Source organism: Pongo pygmaeus, chromosome 5, assembly GCF_028885625.2.
Source record: "Pongo pygmaeus isolate AG05252 chromosome 5, NHGRI_mPonPyg2-v2.0_pri, whole genome shotgun sequence".
Lineage (NCBI taxonomy): Eukaryota > Metazoa > Chordata > Mammalia > Primates > Hominidae > Pongo > Pongo pygmaeus.
The window spans coordinates 52,980,856-52,994,666 of NC_072378.2; the positions used below are offsets into that span (position 1 = coordinate 52,980,856).

The window sequence follows — 13,811 nt, forward strand, 5'->3', positions numbered from 1 at the left end:
GAAGCAGAAATGATCATCACATCAAACTGGCCACCAGGGAGTTGAAAGACTCTAATACACACACACACACACACACACACACACACACACACACACACACACACACAGAGAGAATGAGAATTAAGATTAGCACTGGTAGCTGAAGCAATCAGGTCTAACTGACGAATTTGACTAAGAAAGACTGCTTATAGTGCTTACGGCTTTGGGACTAATAAAAATCTGCCTTGTGGGTAAAGATGGGCTGTGAGTTAGCCACTACTCAGAAACCTGGGCCTGTACCTTGTCTGCACCATCAGGGGGCCTTGAAAATACCATCCAATTAAGGTGTATCAAATCCATATCTATGGGCTTTGAGGGTATTTGGGACGAATAGGTAGAGAAGACTTCTCTAAATGTTGTCTCCAGAGCATCCACTTGGATAAGTGACTCCTGAATATCCTGCTGGCACATAAGTTCATTTTAAAAAGCGAATTTGAGTGCTTTATATGTACCATGAACTTACTTAGCATTCAGTATCTCTAAATCTCTCACCACGATTCCCCACAAAACATGAAATCCTTTTGACACAGATGAGCAAAAAGACTCAGAAGGGTTAACTGCTTGAGTTCACCTAGCTTCTCATGGCAGAGCAGGACCCAACTCTACAATGAAGCTTGCCATGCATCAGAACCAGTCACCTTCACCTCAAGCAAACATTTCCTCTTTCTCACACCCCATGGGTGTACCTGACTAACTGCCACCTGTAACTGCACTCATCTTTTGAAATCTCTCCAAAGATGGTTCTGGTAAACACAGCAAGCAGCTACAGGCAACAGCAGCTATGTAAGTGACACCAGCAATCCCATTACTAATACTTGGGTGTCTTCTAGTCAGCACCAACATATTTGTTGGCCTTTACACAAACGAAACCCTATTTCCTCCAAGCTAAATAACGTCATAGTATAGTAGGCATCAAGGATGATGTGCTTGTTTCTGGAGCTTCCTACCCACAAACCCCATGTTAAGAAAACCCTTTTCCACTTTACTATTAAAGATTCAAATAAAAATGATGATGCTTATTGCTATCCAGCACTTGACATAACTGACTCTCCATCCTTAATTCTAATTCCCTAATTCATATCACAATGGACAAATACGGGTCAAGATATATAAGAAATGACTAATATAGTGAAAAATATTAGACATGAGGGCTAAAACTCATTGCAAACTCCTTTAAGCAAACGTAAACATCCATGTTAAAAGCATCACTGTATAAAAGCACGTCAAGGAAATTATGAAACAATTCTGATAATTTTCTGCCTTTTATTGTTATTTCAGAAAATATTTGATCATTTGTTCCAAAATGTACATTTAAAAATCCATAAAAAACTGTAATTTGTTTTAAAACCAGACAGAAACAGTGGAAAAATGATTTTGAAAAAAAGTTCACCAAAAGTAAAAAGACACCCCTCCCCCCAACCCTTTTACATGAAAGCATAAATACGGCAGGTACAAATTTTCCTTGAGTTCCTTGTTGAAATTTGGTCCATATGAACAGGCTAGAGTAGAAAACAGACAATTTGTCCACATTTGCATTATCAGTTGCTCAGGGCACCAGCAGCCTTAGTTCATCCTTCAGATGTTTTTTTAAACAGAGGAACTGAAAAAATGAGGTTTACAGTCTCATCACATGAACACTCAAATCTGTACCCAAGGAAACGGTGGTATCATATTTACTATCACAGCTAGAGCCTATCAGGTGAACAGGGCTATCCACCTGCGGCTGTTGCTTGGCAAAATATCCTTCCTCTCCACGTGAACAAGAAGCTCTAGAATGCTTTTAGGCAGAGTGACGGTGATGTCATGGGCACCACACCAATCTTATTCCTGGACAATGACTTAAGCCCCATCATGAGAATGGTTTTTTTCCTCTTCAACAGATTTTTAAAAAATAGACCTCTAAGATGATGCTACGTGTTCTAAAAGAATGCCACAGAAACCCACCCAGGATCACGAGAATGACAACAACAAAAGGAAAGTGGCTATTTCTTGTGTAAGGGATGATGACTACCCCTCCCATGGGTCCCATTTCTCCCCCAGTTGCAGGTGTTTTAAGGGACAGAAAGGCTGTGGAAAGGACCACTGGCTGGGAGAGTTATTGCACAACCCGGAAGAGTGAGAAAAACGTGGGCAGGCAAGGGGTAGGGGAGAGGGTTGCTGCGACTAAAACAAGGTAACACTGAATTAGGAGCTCGAACAGTTCTGCAACAGTCAGACATGTATGTGTTAGCACTTGAACTGGAGACTGGGAAGTAAAAGTAAACACCTTTATCATATAAACTTTGGGCTGAATGGGAAGCAAAATAGACCAAAAGAGGTTACGGCAAGTGGGCCTTTTAAAAAACATCTGGGGGTGGGGAAAATAATGGAGAAGCAGAGCTTGCTATGTAGGGCCAGAGGAGAGTTTTCGAAGTGGGGGCTGGAAGCTCTAGGCTTCTCTTAATAGGTATGCTTGTGGTTGGGCCACCTCACAGACTTCCACAGCCACCCAGCTGGGCCAGAAGAGAACTGACACAAGGGAGAAACCAAACAAAACAGAACACACCACAGACCCTAATGCTGGGCAGCAGGGTTAGAAACAAATGGGGCGAAACTGTCACAATCCATGTCCCTTTTATATGTAACTATACTGAGGTATGGTGTCCTTGGCTGCTGTCGAGCCCTGGCAGCTGGGGGCTGGCCACGGAGTACAAGTGAAAACCACACAGCAAAATAAGGCACTTATTCTCACACATGCACGCGCGTGCGCGCAATCTGCTTGGGACAAAAAGTCTACAGGTGTTGCCAAGCATGAAAGGCTACATGGAGACTGCAAATCCCAATGCTCGTCTTTATAGCTCTGCCAGTCCAGGGAACTCCGAATAAAAGAATGAGGCAGCTTTCACTGGGGAGAACTGGTCTTCAGCCTTTGCAAGGTGGAGCTAACACTCATGCGAGTAGTGGGGTAGAGTGAGAAGTTGGTAGTCTTCCTTACTGGGACAACCTTGGGCTGGAGAGGGATCCTATTTAGGTTTTCCAGTCATCTGACAATGACCTAATCCTCCAATAATCCCTAAAGTCCTCTCCTGAGAAAAGGAACCATAAGCTCGGAAGGCAGAGCGAGGAAGAGCACTCCACTGTCTTGACTCAAAAGCTTTCAGCACTCCCTCTGTTAGAGGAGAGGGCTTAGAACATCAAGAATTGAAGTTTGTGCACTTGTGCCATAGGCCCTTAGGCGGAAGAATTAGTTACGTGCAGACTTCCCTACCTCTCACACCAGGCCTAGAAAAACTAACTAGGAAGGCTGAAGCATACAAAGGAAACCCAAGCCAAGACCTTTTCTAGGCACAAGGGGGTCGGCAACCCACTTCCAGTTAAAGCATCCATGGAAGATAAGAATTTTGTTGTGGAATCCTGGGATGAGATGCACTCTTTCACCCAACCTCTTATTAGCTGCTTAGAAAAAAGAAGGGGTATTGACAAAGGAGGTCCCAAAAGAGACCCCAGAAGCACACACTCACCCCAAGCTTCAGGGGTTCTTAGGGTCCCAGGGTTTCCGGTCAAGAGAAGGATCTGTGAACGTGGCCAGGGCAGAGGTGTCTACTGGGGTTTCTTAAATGTTGGGAAGTTATGCCTTGGGACATGAACAGACAAGTTTCTCAGCAACCATTTCGGTCTGGTGGCCCAGACACACATAGGATTAGAACTGACTCGAAAGGGAGGACAGCGGCTCCCCCACTGGCTCAGCCTGCTCCCCTCTCGCCCAGAACCATCCCCTACCTTCAAAAGGAGCACATGCAATTTATTAATAGTGCAGCTATCAGCGCCCGGATGGTAAAAATAACTCCTATCATCACTGCACCTCCAAGGAGGGGAGCGGGTAGCACAGATCCTTGGTCCACCAGCGCCACCTCCCTCTCCTCCTACTGTGTCTGTTGGCTTCCCCACAAATGTAAGTTAGCCAGGGCTGTTGAGAGGCCACAGTTGCTGAGGTAGGTTACATCTTTTCTCCTGCTCTTGGTGCATGGTGCTGAGCTCTCAAGCTTGGAGGTGTCTGGCAGTGCCTTCACAAATGGCGTGCCTTCACAAATGGCTTGGCACTTTGGGGCAGGAGAGAATGCACAAAACTGAAGAAAACAGCCAAAGTGGCCAAAATTAGAACAAGCTAGCCCAACACGCTCATAGGATGAAGTGGAATTATTTCAGCTCTGGCAACACAGTCTGTGTCAACCTGCCAAAGACTTGGCTCTGCCGTGAAATAAATGTGCCAGGGAGGGTGGCAGGGGGAAGAGGGTGACAAAGTACCCTACAACTACCCTCTAACCACCGCCCCCCCACAAACATCCCTGAAGCCCAGGCTAGCAAGATGCCAGCCCCACTCATGGTCTCAGGGTTTTTTTTTTTTTTTTTTACATAAAATAAACCCTTAGCACACCCCTGTCCACCAGGAAGCAGAGTCTAAGTTGACCCTGGCCACTGGGCTGGTGGGACCACATCCAAGGCATGATGTACTGGCAGCACGGGGAGCTTGCAAGAGACAGGGACATGAAGTTGTGGCGTCTCTGGCACGCAAGTGTCCTGGGACAGAGCAATGGAAACCTACAGGCATGACAATGAGGGTTGCTTGATGGCAAAATTTCAGCTGCTCTGCTCACACTACCTCTCCAGCAACTGGCACAACGCAGGCACCTGGCACATCCCAGCATGCCATACATATCTGTTGAAGCCACAACTCAACAGCTTAACCTGGGCTCACCTGAGAGAGGCCTCCTGCATGTGAGGCCCTGCCAATGACACAGCCTGGAGAGCACCCAGGATGGGTGTTCTATAATGGGGGAGGAAGGTGGGCTTAGGAGGCTGCTAGCTGAACATGCCATTTGCAGTTATTAGGCAAGATGGGGGGCCTGAACTCAATTACAGCCTCTTTCAGGGCTGTTTGACTAAAGTGGCTAAGGGATCCCATATCAGGTCTGCTGTGTCGAGACCAAACTGCCCTTTTACCAACGTTTCTGCTGTGCAGCCCAGAGAAGTGTCAGGGAAGGAGAGCGAGAAATGGGAGAAATACATATTTTCAAAAACACTGTCTCACTTCCTAAGGGTAATCAAAAGCAACCACGGGTAGCTCTTCCCATTTCTGCACCCTTATCATAGAGAGGGATGAAGGCCTCCAATGGCGTTAGGAAACAAATCCCTCGGTTACTGGGAAGCTAAAATTTATCTATGATGTAAGTGGCTTGGAGAAGGGGAGTTGCCTTGATGAAAAGACCCATTTCCCCCTTTTTGAATCTAAATCCAAGGTTTGGTTTCTACTGTGATGTCAGAAAGATGACCAGTATTCCAAATGACGCTACTATGCCTGCACCTACCAAGTACTACTCCCCTTTGCCTCAAAACAGAGTTAGGAGGTTCTTAATTAGGACTTTTGTTTTTTTAGACAGTATTTCGCTATTGTTGCCCAGGCTGGAGTGCCATGGTACAATCTCCGCTCACTGCAACCTCCGCCTTCTAGGTTCAAGCGATTGTCCTGCCTCAGCCTCCCGAGTAGCTGGAATTACAGGTGCCTGCCACTATGCCTAATTTTTTGTATTTTTAGTAGAGATGGGTTTCACCATGTTGGCCAGACTGGTCTTGAACTCCTAACCTCAGGTGATCTACCCACCTCAGCCTCCCAAAGTGCTGGGATAACAGGCGTAAGCTACTGCGTCCGGCCGTAATTAGGACCTTTTTAAAGCTGAACGCCCCTTCTAAAAGTCCTCACAGGGCACCATAAGGACTTGGAGGCCTTGTTTTCAGGTGGAAGGGAGGGGAAAGAATCTGTGAGGGAAGGGGTCAGAAAGGCGCCTATCATCTACCCAGAGAGTGACTCTCAGTCAGTCATGGTTTCATGCAGTCTAAAATGCTGTAGTTGTGCTCAAAAAACAATTCCAAAGAACACTCAAAAAGGGCGGCCAGATGAACAGTGGTCCAAGTGACCCTCCCCGGACACCAAGGGACCGGCATGGGGCTGAAGCCCTTGAGGCTTAGTGTTTCTGCAGCTAGAGATGAAGTCAAGGTAGTAAGTTTGGCCCCTGACGGGGCTGGCTGGCTCTGGAGGTGAGGACCAGCCTATCTCAGGCAGGTTTATGAACTGCTGTTTGGTTTGGTTTTGAATGCTTGTGAATGGCTGAAAAAGCAATGGTGACTGGGACTGCTGGAGAAAGGCCTAGGTCAACTCCACTGTGGGTTCTGCCACCATTACCTTTCTGGAGGCACCTGCTGCGCAGTTTGCTCTGCTCTTGCTCTAAGCAGTGGGAAGACGTGTCTCCCCCACAGAGCAACAGCAGGCTGGCTTCCAATCCGCGGCCAGCCACTGGTAGGAGCTCGAGTCACGGGACCCAACCGAGTTCACACCATCCTTCTGGATTGAGTTGTCATGTCCCAAAGCCAAACGCCTTGGCATTTACAACAAGCAGTGGCTGCTGTGCCTCAAGATGGTACATGCAGAACTGGAATCATATATCTCGTCAGTTAATGAGCACCAAGGAGACTATGATCCGAGAGGGCCGCTCTCTCTTCTTGCCCATCCACATGAGGACCACCAAGGGCCTGCTACCAGCCCCAGGTTTCTGACCGGCAGGCCCTGGGGGACCGAAGGACAGGACTGCAATCTTAGCTCCCCTCCCATTGTAAAAATCAGACAGAAAAATTGCAAGATAAGGTGAAATTAGGAAGTAAAAAGGAAAAGCAGCAGCCATGAGGCAAGAGACAGAGCAAGCAGAAAGGTGCCAGCCATGGGTGCCTGGCGTTCTGGAAAAGCCCGCACAGGACAGGAGTGAGGACAGGAGGTGGCCTGAGGGGGAGAAAGAGAAAGATTTTTGGCTTTATTGAGAATGGTTTGTGGAAGAATAAGAGAAAGCCAAGAAGAAGGAAAGCGAAACGCCCCCTCCCCCACATTGAAAGACAGGTTTCAGCTGTTTGAGACGGAGCATCACAGGCAGGGAGGAGGAGGCAGGGAGGGGGCCTGGGCTCCTCGCCCCCTGCTGGGCTCCCACCAAGAGGATTCCTGTTCTTAGCACTTTGGCCTTAGGGAGACTTGAGTTTCTTAGTCCGTGGGGAGGTTCCGTTCTCTGCCTTCACCACTCCATTTTCATGGTAACCTGGGAAGTGGAGAGAGACAAGCATACATGGTGTTTCTGCTGGAGCTAAGGCAGAAGAGGGGAGGGTGGGGCCAGGCCAAGGAAGGGGCCCGGGCAGCCCAGCTGCTATGCATGGATGCACCAAAGTGGCGCCAGGCTGCAGCCTTGCACAGCAAACGCAAGCCAGCAGACGGCTCCCAGGAGGGTCCTGTCTTCCCCAGGGCCCTGGACTAGTGACCCTGTTTGAGAGGCTTGGTCTCTGACTGCGCTTTAGCAGGAGGGGCCTGGGATGACACACAGTAACTCAGCAACAACAGAGGCCAGCCTGCCCAAGCCTGAGGCTGGGGCTAGATACTCGCAGAAATCACTTAGATGCTGTCACTGTCTCACTGTCCTCAGTTCCTCTCAGGCCCCTGCAAGGCATCAGCCCATTTCCAGTTCAGCAAGAACTCCCAGGAGCAGTGGCCACAGAAGGGAGGGGGACAAGAGGCTGTAGGAACAAGGCCTCAAGCAGGATGCCTGACACTCCTCTGGCAGAAAAATTGTGCTCTATTGTTCAAAATACCTCCGTGCGCCTGCTCAAATTCAGAGGTACTGGCTGCAGTCTTATGCCCCATACCTCCCCCGCCAGCCAGGCGACTCTGCGACACACCCAGCTGCGCGCGTGTCTGGTTCAAACACACATAAGCCCTTGCCAAGCAGGTAGCCACCTAGAGAAAAGCAGGTGAGTCAGAAAGCAGCGCCCGGTGCAGACAGGCCCCCAGGCTGGGCAGAACGTGCAGGGCTGGCAGGGCCTGAGGACCTGCTGAAGGTGGGTGATGACTGAAGTGTGTGCAGGGGCGAAAGGAGAAGTGTCCCACCCCTACCCCCCACCTAGCACTATGTCACTGTGAGTCATTCTTGGAGACAGAGGAGGAGCCAGCAAGCTGGGAGGCAGGGGCAGGCTAAGATGTGGAGCAAAAGGGCAGGTGAGGACAGAGGCCACCGTCCGGCACTGAGAATGGGCGGCGGCGGCAGCAGCAGCACTTGGCTGAGGTCCAGAAGCCACCCTGAGGACACGCTTCCTGCCAGAGTTCCCCACCCAGCCACTGCCCTGCCCCGTGGTGGCCAGGGCTCCCAGCCTAGTTAGGGCCAGCCCCACCCACAGCCTGTCCCTGGCCCACACCCAGCCACGTGCCAATCAGGGAGCTAGGAGCCCCAGCCCTGAGGTAGGGGGCAGGAAGGAGAAGCTGGCAGGATTGGTCTGGGGAGCGCCCAAGAAGCCAGGTGCCTTGGCTCCTCCCACCCATCCCAGACAGACTTCCCTGGCTCCACTCTCTGCCAAGGGCCCTGGCACTCACCAGATTCCCTCTTGATGAGCCTGGCTGGTAGTCTGGGTGTAGCTGGGACTCTCCGCTTTGCACTCTGCTCATTCCAGTATTCCCGCCAGTGCCGCAGCTGGGAGTGGATGAAGCGCCACATGAGCCAGGCCTGGGCGGCACACACCAGCAGCAGCATGCAGAGCCTGCAGAGGGGCAGGGGGTGGGCTTAGGCTGGGGCTTGGGCTCACAGCCTCGGGGCTGGGTTGTGCAGGGGAGAACAAGGGCCAGGGGCCCTGCAGTTCCCATGGCTCATCACCTCCGCCTTCACCACTGGCCCTCTTCGATACCACCACTATCACCAGGAAGAATGTGAGCTTCAGTCAGTCTCTGCTCCAGCACACATCACATGTGCCAGGGAGATGGGAAGGAAGTGGCGACAGACGTACGGCCAGCTCTACAATCACGCTACTCCCATGACAAGGGAGGGGTCCATGGCTGTGTCTCTTTTGCACCCATTGCACAGAACAAGACTAATGTAAGCTCCACAAATATTGGTAGAATTCAAATGAATTGAATTTCTGGAAGAGTGGCTTCTCATTTAACATGTCACTTAAAAGTGGAGCAACCCTGGACAAATCACTCTCCTGGGCCTAGGGGCTCCGGGAAATAGTGGCTTCCTCACTGCCTTTCTCACTGGTAGAGGAGGCCACTGGCCAAGCCATTGAGCACATGGTTTTAAAGCACCCACACACAAGAAGAGGAGAATGATATCAACTGAGAGACTGGGTGTGACGCCTCTGTGCGCCACAAAGTGCCAGACAAATGTAAGGGATTCCTATTTGGACTAGTCTGAGTAAACCAGGACCAGGGAGTGAAGATGGTTTGGATGGAACCAGAGGCTGCTATCTCTTCTCCCCTCTGGCCTGATATCCAGAGATTTCCAAAAAATAACATGTGGGAGACTAAAGGGTCTGCTGCCTCCAGACCTTCTGCAGGGGCTGTGCCAAGTTCAGGAGGCTCCTTGTGGTACTCAGGAAGCCCTGGCTTATCACCTTGGACTTCTGCTTGACTCACCTGCAAAACAAAGTGTTGAAGTTCCCTTTCTCGGGATCAAATGCCTGGTTTTCCATGCGAGCCAGTCCAAAGCCAATGGCCAGCACGGCAAGGGTGAGGATGAAGAGGCGGGTGACCCCAAAAACAGCAGCCCAGGCACTGAACCTGCTCACAGAGGCAGAAGAGGGATGTCAGTCTTTAGCGCCCTTGAAGGAATCTTCACCCACTTCTCCAGAAGAGACCCCAAGCGGGAAGAGGATTCAAGGTGGCTGGGGAAAGTGCTTGAGGGACGAGATATCTAAAATCAGATGTTCCAGAAAAAAATAACGTGAGGGCACCATCTGCAGGTAAGCGGGCAGTGTGCACCCAGGGAGGGACCCTCCAACCATCTGGGCCTTGGGGGAACCCCTGCCCAGGTCTCTAAGCAGGCCAGCCTGCAGCAGCCCCACTTACAGTTTCTCGTTGTTTTCATCTGCAAAGTAGAAGAGTCGAGCCGTGTGGAAGAGGAACTCAGTTGAGTACTGCAGTAGCAGCAAGATCAGGCCCAGGCGGCTCAGGCTGGGGGTGGGGAAGACTAGATTACATTCCCTCCAAGATGCTGCGTGGAGCAGAAGCCATTACATCTTGGCTCAGGCTGTCCCCTGTGCCTGGCTGGGCTCTGCTTTCCACTCCCACTTTCCCTGGCTGGCTCTGCTCCATCCTTTAGGATTCAGTTTAGCTCTCACACCTTTAAGACATTTTTCCTAATACTGACCCGCTGGCCGTTCAGCTGTCCTGTCTCGGTCAGATGCCCTTGCCTGCTCCCACAGCAAACCTGGCATAGGCCCTTCACAGTACTTAGCACCTTGCACTCATCACCTAGGCTGGAACCAAGTACATAAAAGGTACTCAGAACACATTTGCTGAGCTCTGAGTATAGGAATATGAAATGTTCCTGTTGTCTGACTTTCCATTATCCAAGCCTTCACAGCTCTGAGGTACATGCAGAAGCAGCAAGTGCTCCTTCTGTGTGGTCCTGCTCATACATTCTTCTCTGGTCCTCGCCACTGCTACGGTGACAGTGCAGACTGGCTTCTTAGACCCGTTATGCATGTAACACATGACCATCCAACACAAGGGCAGAGCTGGCATCACCCCACAGCCTTACGGCCCTCAAAGACCCACCCAGGAATTGATGCTGCTACAGGCCACCAGAGACAGGAGACAGAGTTTGAGAGCTCCCTCCCTGCCTCAATCTTACTAATCCAAGTCAGTCATTTGCACAGGATGCCTGCTGCAAGGACCTAGTCCAACACACCTCAGGATTTCCAGGCACCTCGGCAGAAAGTTACACACAGTGAGCTCTGTAAGTGCCAGCCTAGAGAAAGTGTGGGGTGCTCTCTTTTACTGCATGGATAACACTCAGCAAAAGCCCAGATTATCAATGACACAGCTTATTAACATCAAAAGAATGCTTTTCATAAGAGGCTCTTCAAGAACTAATATTATAGCAATTCTTTCTGCTTCTAGAACAACTAAGAGAGACCTACTCTCCATGTCATTATAAACCAAAGGGAAGGGAATTCCAGGGCTATGAGCTCTAGCAGTGTTTGCATTGGACACTGTGAGGTAAGAGCCCAGCTTTGGGAGGCCTTCAAGCTGCAAAGCCATTGTTCAAAGGCCAACATCCATTGGAAGTCTTCCTGGCTCTCTCTGTTGAGGGTCTTCTGGGTTGCAGAGCAGATGATACATACTGTGTTATGGTGTTCATCACTCTCAACTGTCCTTACTTATGTCTATAACTGTGTCTTCAGACTGAGAATGAACCACTGAAGATAAAGAATCTTCCATTACCATCTTTGTATTGCCAAGTCTTAGCATGGTGCTAGGCACACAGAGGATGTCAACAAATGCCTGATAATTATATGATTGTGTGGACAGATGCATGGACATAAAAGTGCAAGGAAATCTGGCTGGCTCCATGGTCTCACTCACTTTAAGAGGTATGCTCCAGCTATATGCACCAGGTACAGGCAAATATACTGGAGCTGGCGGGGAATTTCCTCCTGGAAACAAGAGAAGCAGATGGTAAATTTGCTAATTCCCTAACTGAAGATTCAGGGAAGGGGGAAAAGTGCAGGGGGATGAGAGAGGGCCAGGCTCCTCTGGGCTGCTTTAACACACAGTCCCATGTCCCACGAGTCCCACAGTCCCACTGCACCAGGCTGCTGAAATTCAAAGACATTCAGGTCCATTCCCAAATTCCAGCAGCCTTGGGTCTAGTGTCAGAGGGCGAGGTTTGGATTGAGAAAGAAGAGACAGGGACTGGAGAAGAGGGCTCTTGGAAATAATTCAGAAGGAAACTATAAAAAGTAAAAATAAAAAAAGACTATGGAAATGGCAAAGACCTCTCCTATGACATCTATAAGACGAGAGTTAGGTTTCCTCCAAAGCCACAGGTCTGGTGGAAGAGGCAGGCAAGAGACTGACACTGGTGATCAACTACGTGGCACTTCTCCAAGAGATGACTCAGCATGTTGCTCAACCCGCAACATATTCCTATCACCACCCAACACTCCATGCTTCTGGAGGAAAGGAAGGGAGGTACCCCTGGGAATAGCAGGAGGGGAGTGGTCAATGAATGGCCTCCAAGAAGGGGGAGAAGTGAGCACTCACCTTCCGTACCTTCTGGAAGTATAGCTCAGGAAGTGCGTGCAGCCAGTAGGCCAGCTGGCATAGGTAGAAAAACTTCACCTGGAAGCTGGAGACAAGGGGGCAAGTCACATGGGCAGGATAGAGAAAAGTGTCCCTGCAGACACTGGCCAAGCACAGGAGGGAAAAGCATGGGCCGAGACTCTGCCTGTGAGGAGCTGGTCCAGGAGCAAGGGAGTTAGGCCAGTGACCGCCGCACCCTGAGCCTGGGACCCTGGCTTCTCCATTGGCCTGTGCCCTTGTTGCACATACAAGACCACTTAAAGGACATGGAAAGTCCACAGAAAGAAACAAACATGATTAAAATAGTGCAGAGGAGGAGGAATCCTTCAGCCTTGAGGAGGCAGCTGATTACAGAGCACTGTTGATGGAGATAGGGACTAACAGATACACTGACACAACAAACGGCTCTAAGCAGCAAGGGAAGGTTCTAACTCAGCCCTACATCCTTTGCTATTGTTGCTCTTAAAGATCTCGGGAAAGGCAGCAAGGCGCGGTGACTCACGCCTGTAACCCCAGCACTTTGGGAGGCTGAGGCAGGTGGATCACCTGAAGTCAGGAGTTTGAGACCGGCCTGGCCAACATGGTGAAATCCCATCTCTACTAAAATACAAAAATTAGCTGGGTGTGGTGGCACATGCCTGTAATCCAAGCTACTTGGGAGGCTGAGGCAGGAGAATCGCTTAAACCCGGGAGGCGGAGGTTGCAGTGAGCTGAAATCATGCCATTGCACTCCACCCTGGGCAACAAGAGCAAAACTCCATCTCAGAAAAAAGACAAAAAACAATCAGGAAAGGCAAAGGGTGGCCTCCTGAGGAGATGGCCCCAGGTATTGCCCTCAGGGTAAACTGCCCTCTTGGCAGCACTATATGAGGCAGAGGACGCTGACTCTGACAGACCACCAGCCATGGCAGGCCAGAAGGAAAGACACTCTATGGATGTCAGGGGGTCGCCAAGAAGGTAGAAACCCAGAGGGCATTATGGAGGGAGATGTTCTGCTTCTGTATCTGTCTCATGCAGTTGAGGCACCTCCGTGATGGGAGCCAGCACAGATGGAATTTCATCTGGGGATTCTCTGGTCAAGCATGCTGAGAAGTGGCTTCCAGACAAGTCTACCATCCACAATAGGCTCAGGGCATGATCTGCTCGTCAGGCCAGCTGGGCCTGTGGTGTTCTGGCCACACTCCGTTGGGACAGGAAGGCAGTGGGCCCGGTTGCTCCTCCCTGGGGCTGAGTCAACAGAATACTCACGGGAGGTGCACATGTGGGTAGTCTTCCCAGAGGCTTCTTGGGTTTGTTAAGTATCCTTCCTGCAGTGGGCGAGAAGAGAGACCATTTAGAGATGTTGACATGAGACCTGCTGGGGCCCTGGGACCAGTCCAGGAGTCAGGGATGCATCCAGCCCCCACCTGACAGAAAGAGGAAGGAACAGGAAATGTGAAAACAGAGAACTTCTCTGTGTGGGACCCCTGGTGCTTGGCTGGTTTCTTTACTGTGGAAGAGTCATGCTGGAGTAGGAAGGGCCACGCTCTGAGGTCCAAAGACCCACATCTGAAGATGAGTCTGACAAGTAAATTAGTCTTGCTCCTCTGAGCAAGCTAATTAGTCTCCCTAAGCCACAGCTGGCTCATCT

At 50.3% G+C, this 13,811-nt stretch overlaps 1 protein-coding gene across 1 annotated transcript in view; it reads right to left on the reverse strand.

Moving 5' to 3' along the window:
* Window positions 1-1,288: 1,288 nt before the first annotated feature.
* The window catches only part of TRAM2 (translocation associated membrane protein 2), a 79,951-nt gene continuing 67,428 nt past the window's right edge, over window positions 1,289-13,811 (reverse strand). The window contains exons 5-11 of the mRNA XM_054490760.2: window positions 13,430-13,488; window positions 12,143-12,227; window positions 11,462-11,532; window positions 9,941-10,045; window positions 9,509-9,652; window positions 8,474-8,637; window positions 1,289-7,154 (exon numbers count right to left, since the gene is read on the reverse strand). Coding sequence (XP_054346735.1) covers window positions 7,081-7,154; window positions 8,474-8,637; window positions 9,509-9,652; window positions 9,941-10,045; window positions 11,462-11,532; window positions 12,143-12,227; window positions 13,430-13,488 — 702 coding nt within the window. The 3' untranslated portion in view covers window positions 1,289-7,080. The remainder of the gene's footprint in view (window positions 7,155-8,473; window positions 8,638-9,508; window positions 9,653-9,940; window positions 10,046-11,461; window positions 11,533-12,142; window positions 12,228-13,429; window positions 13,489-13,811) is intronic.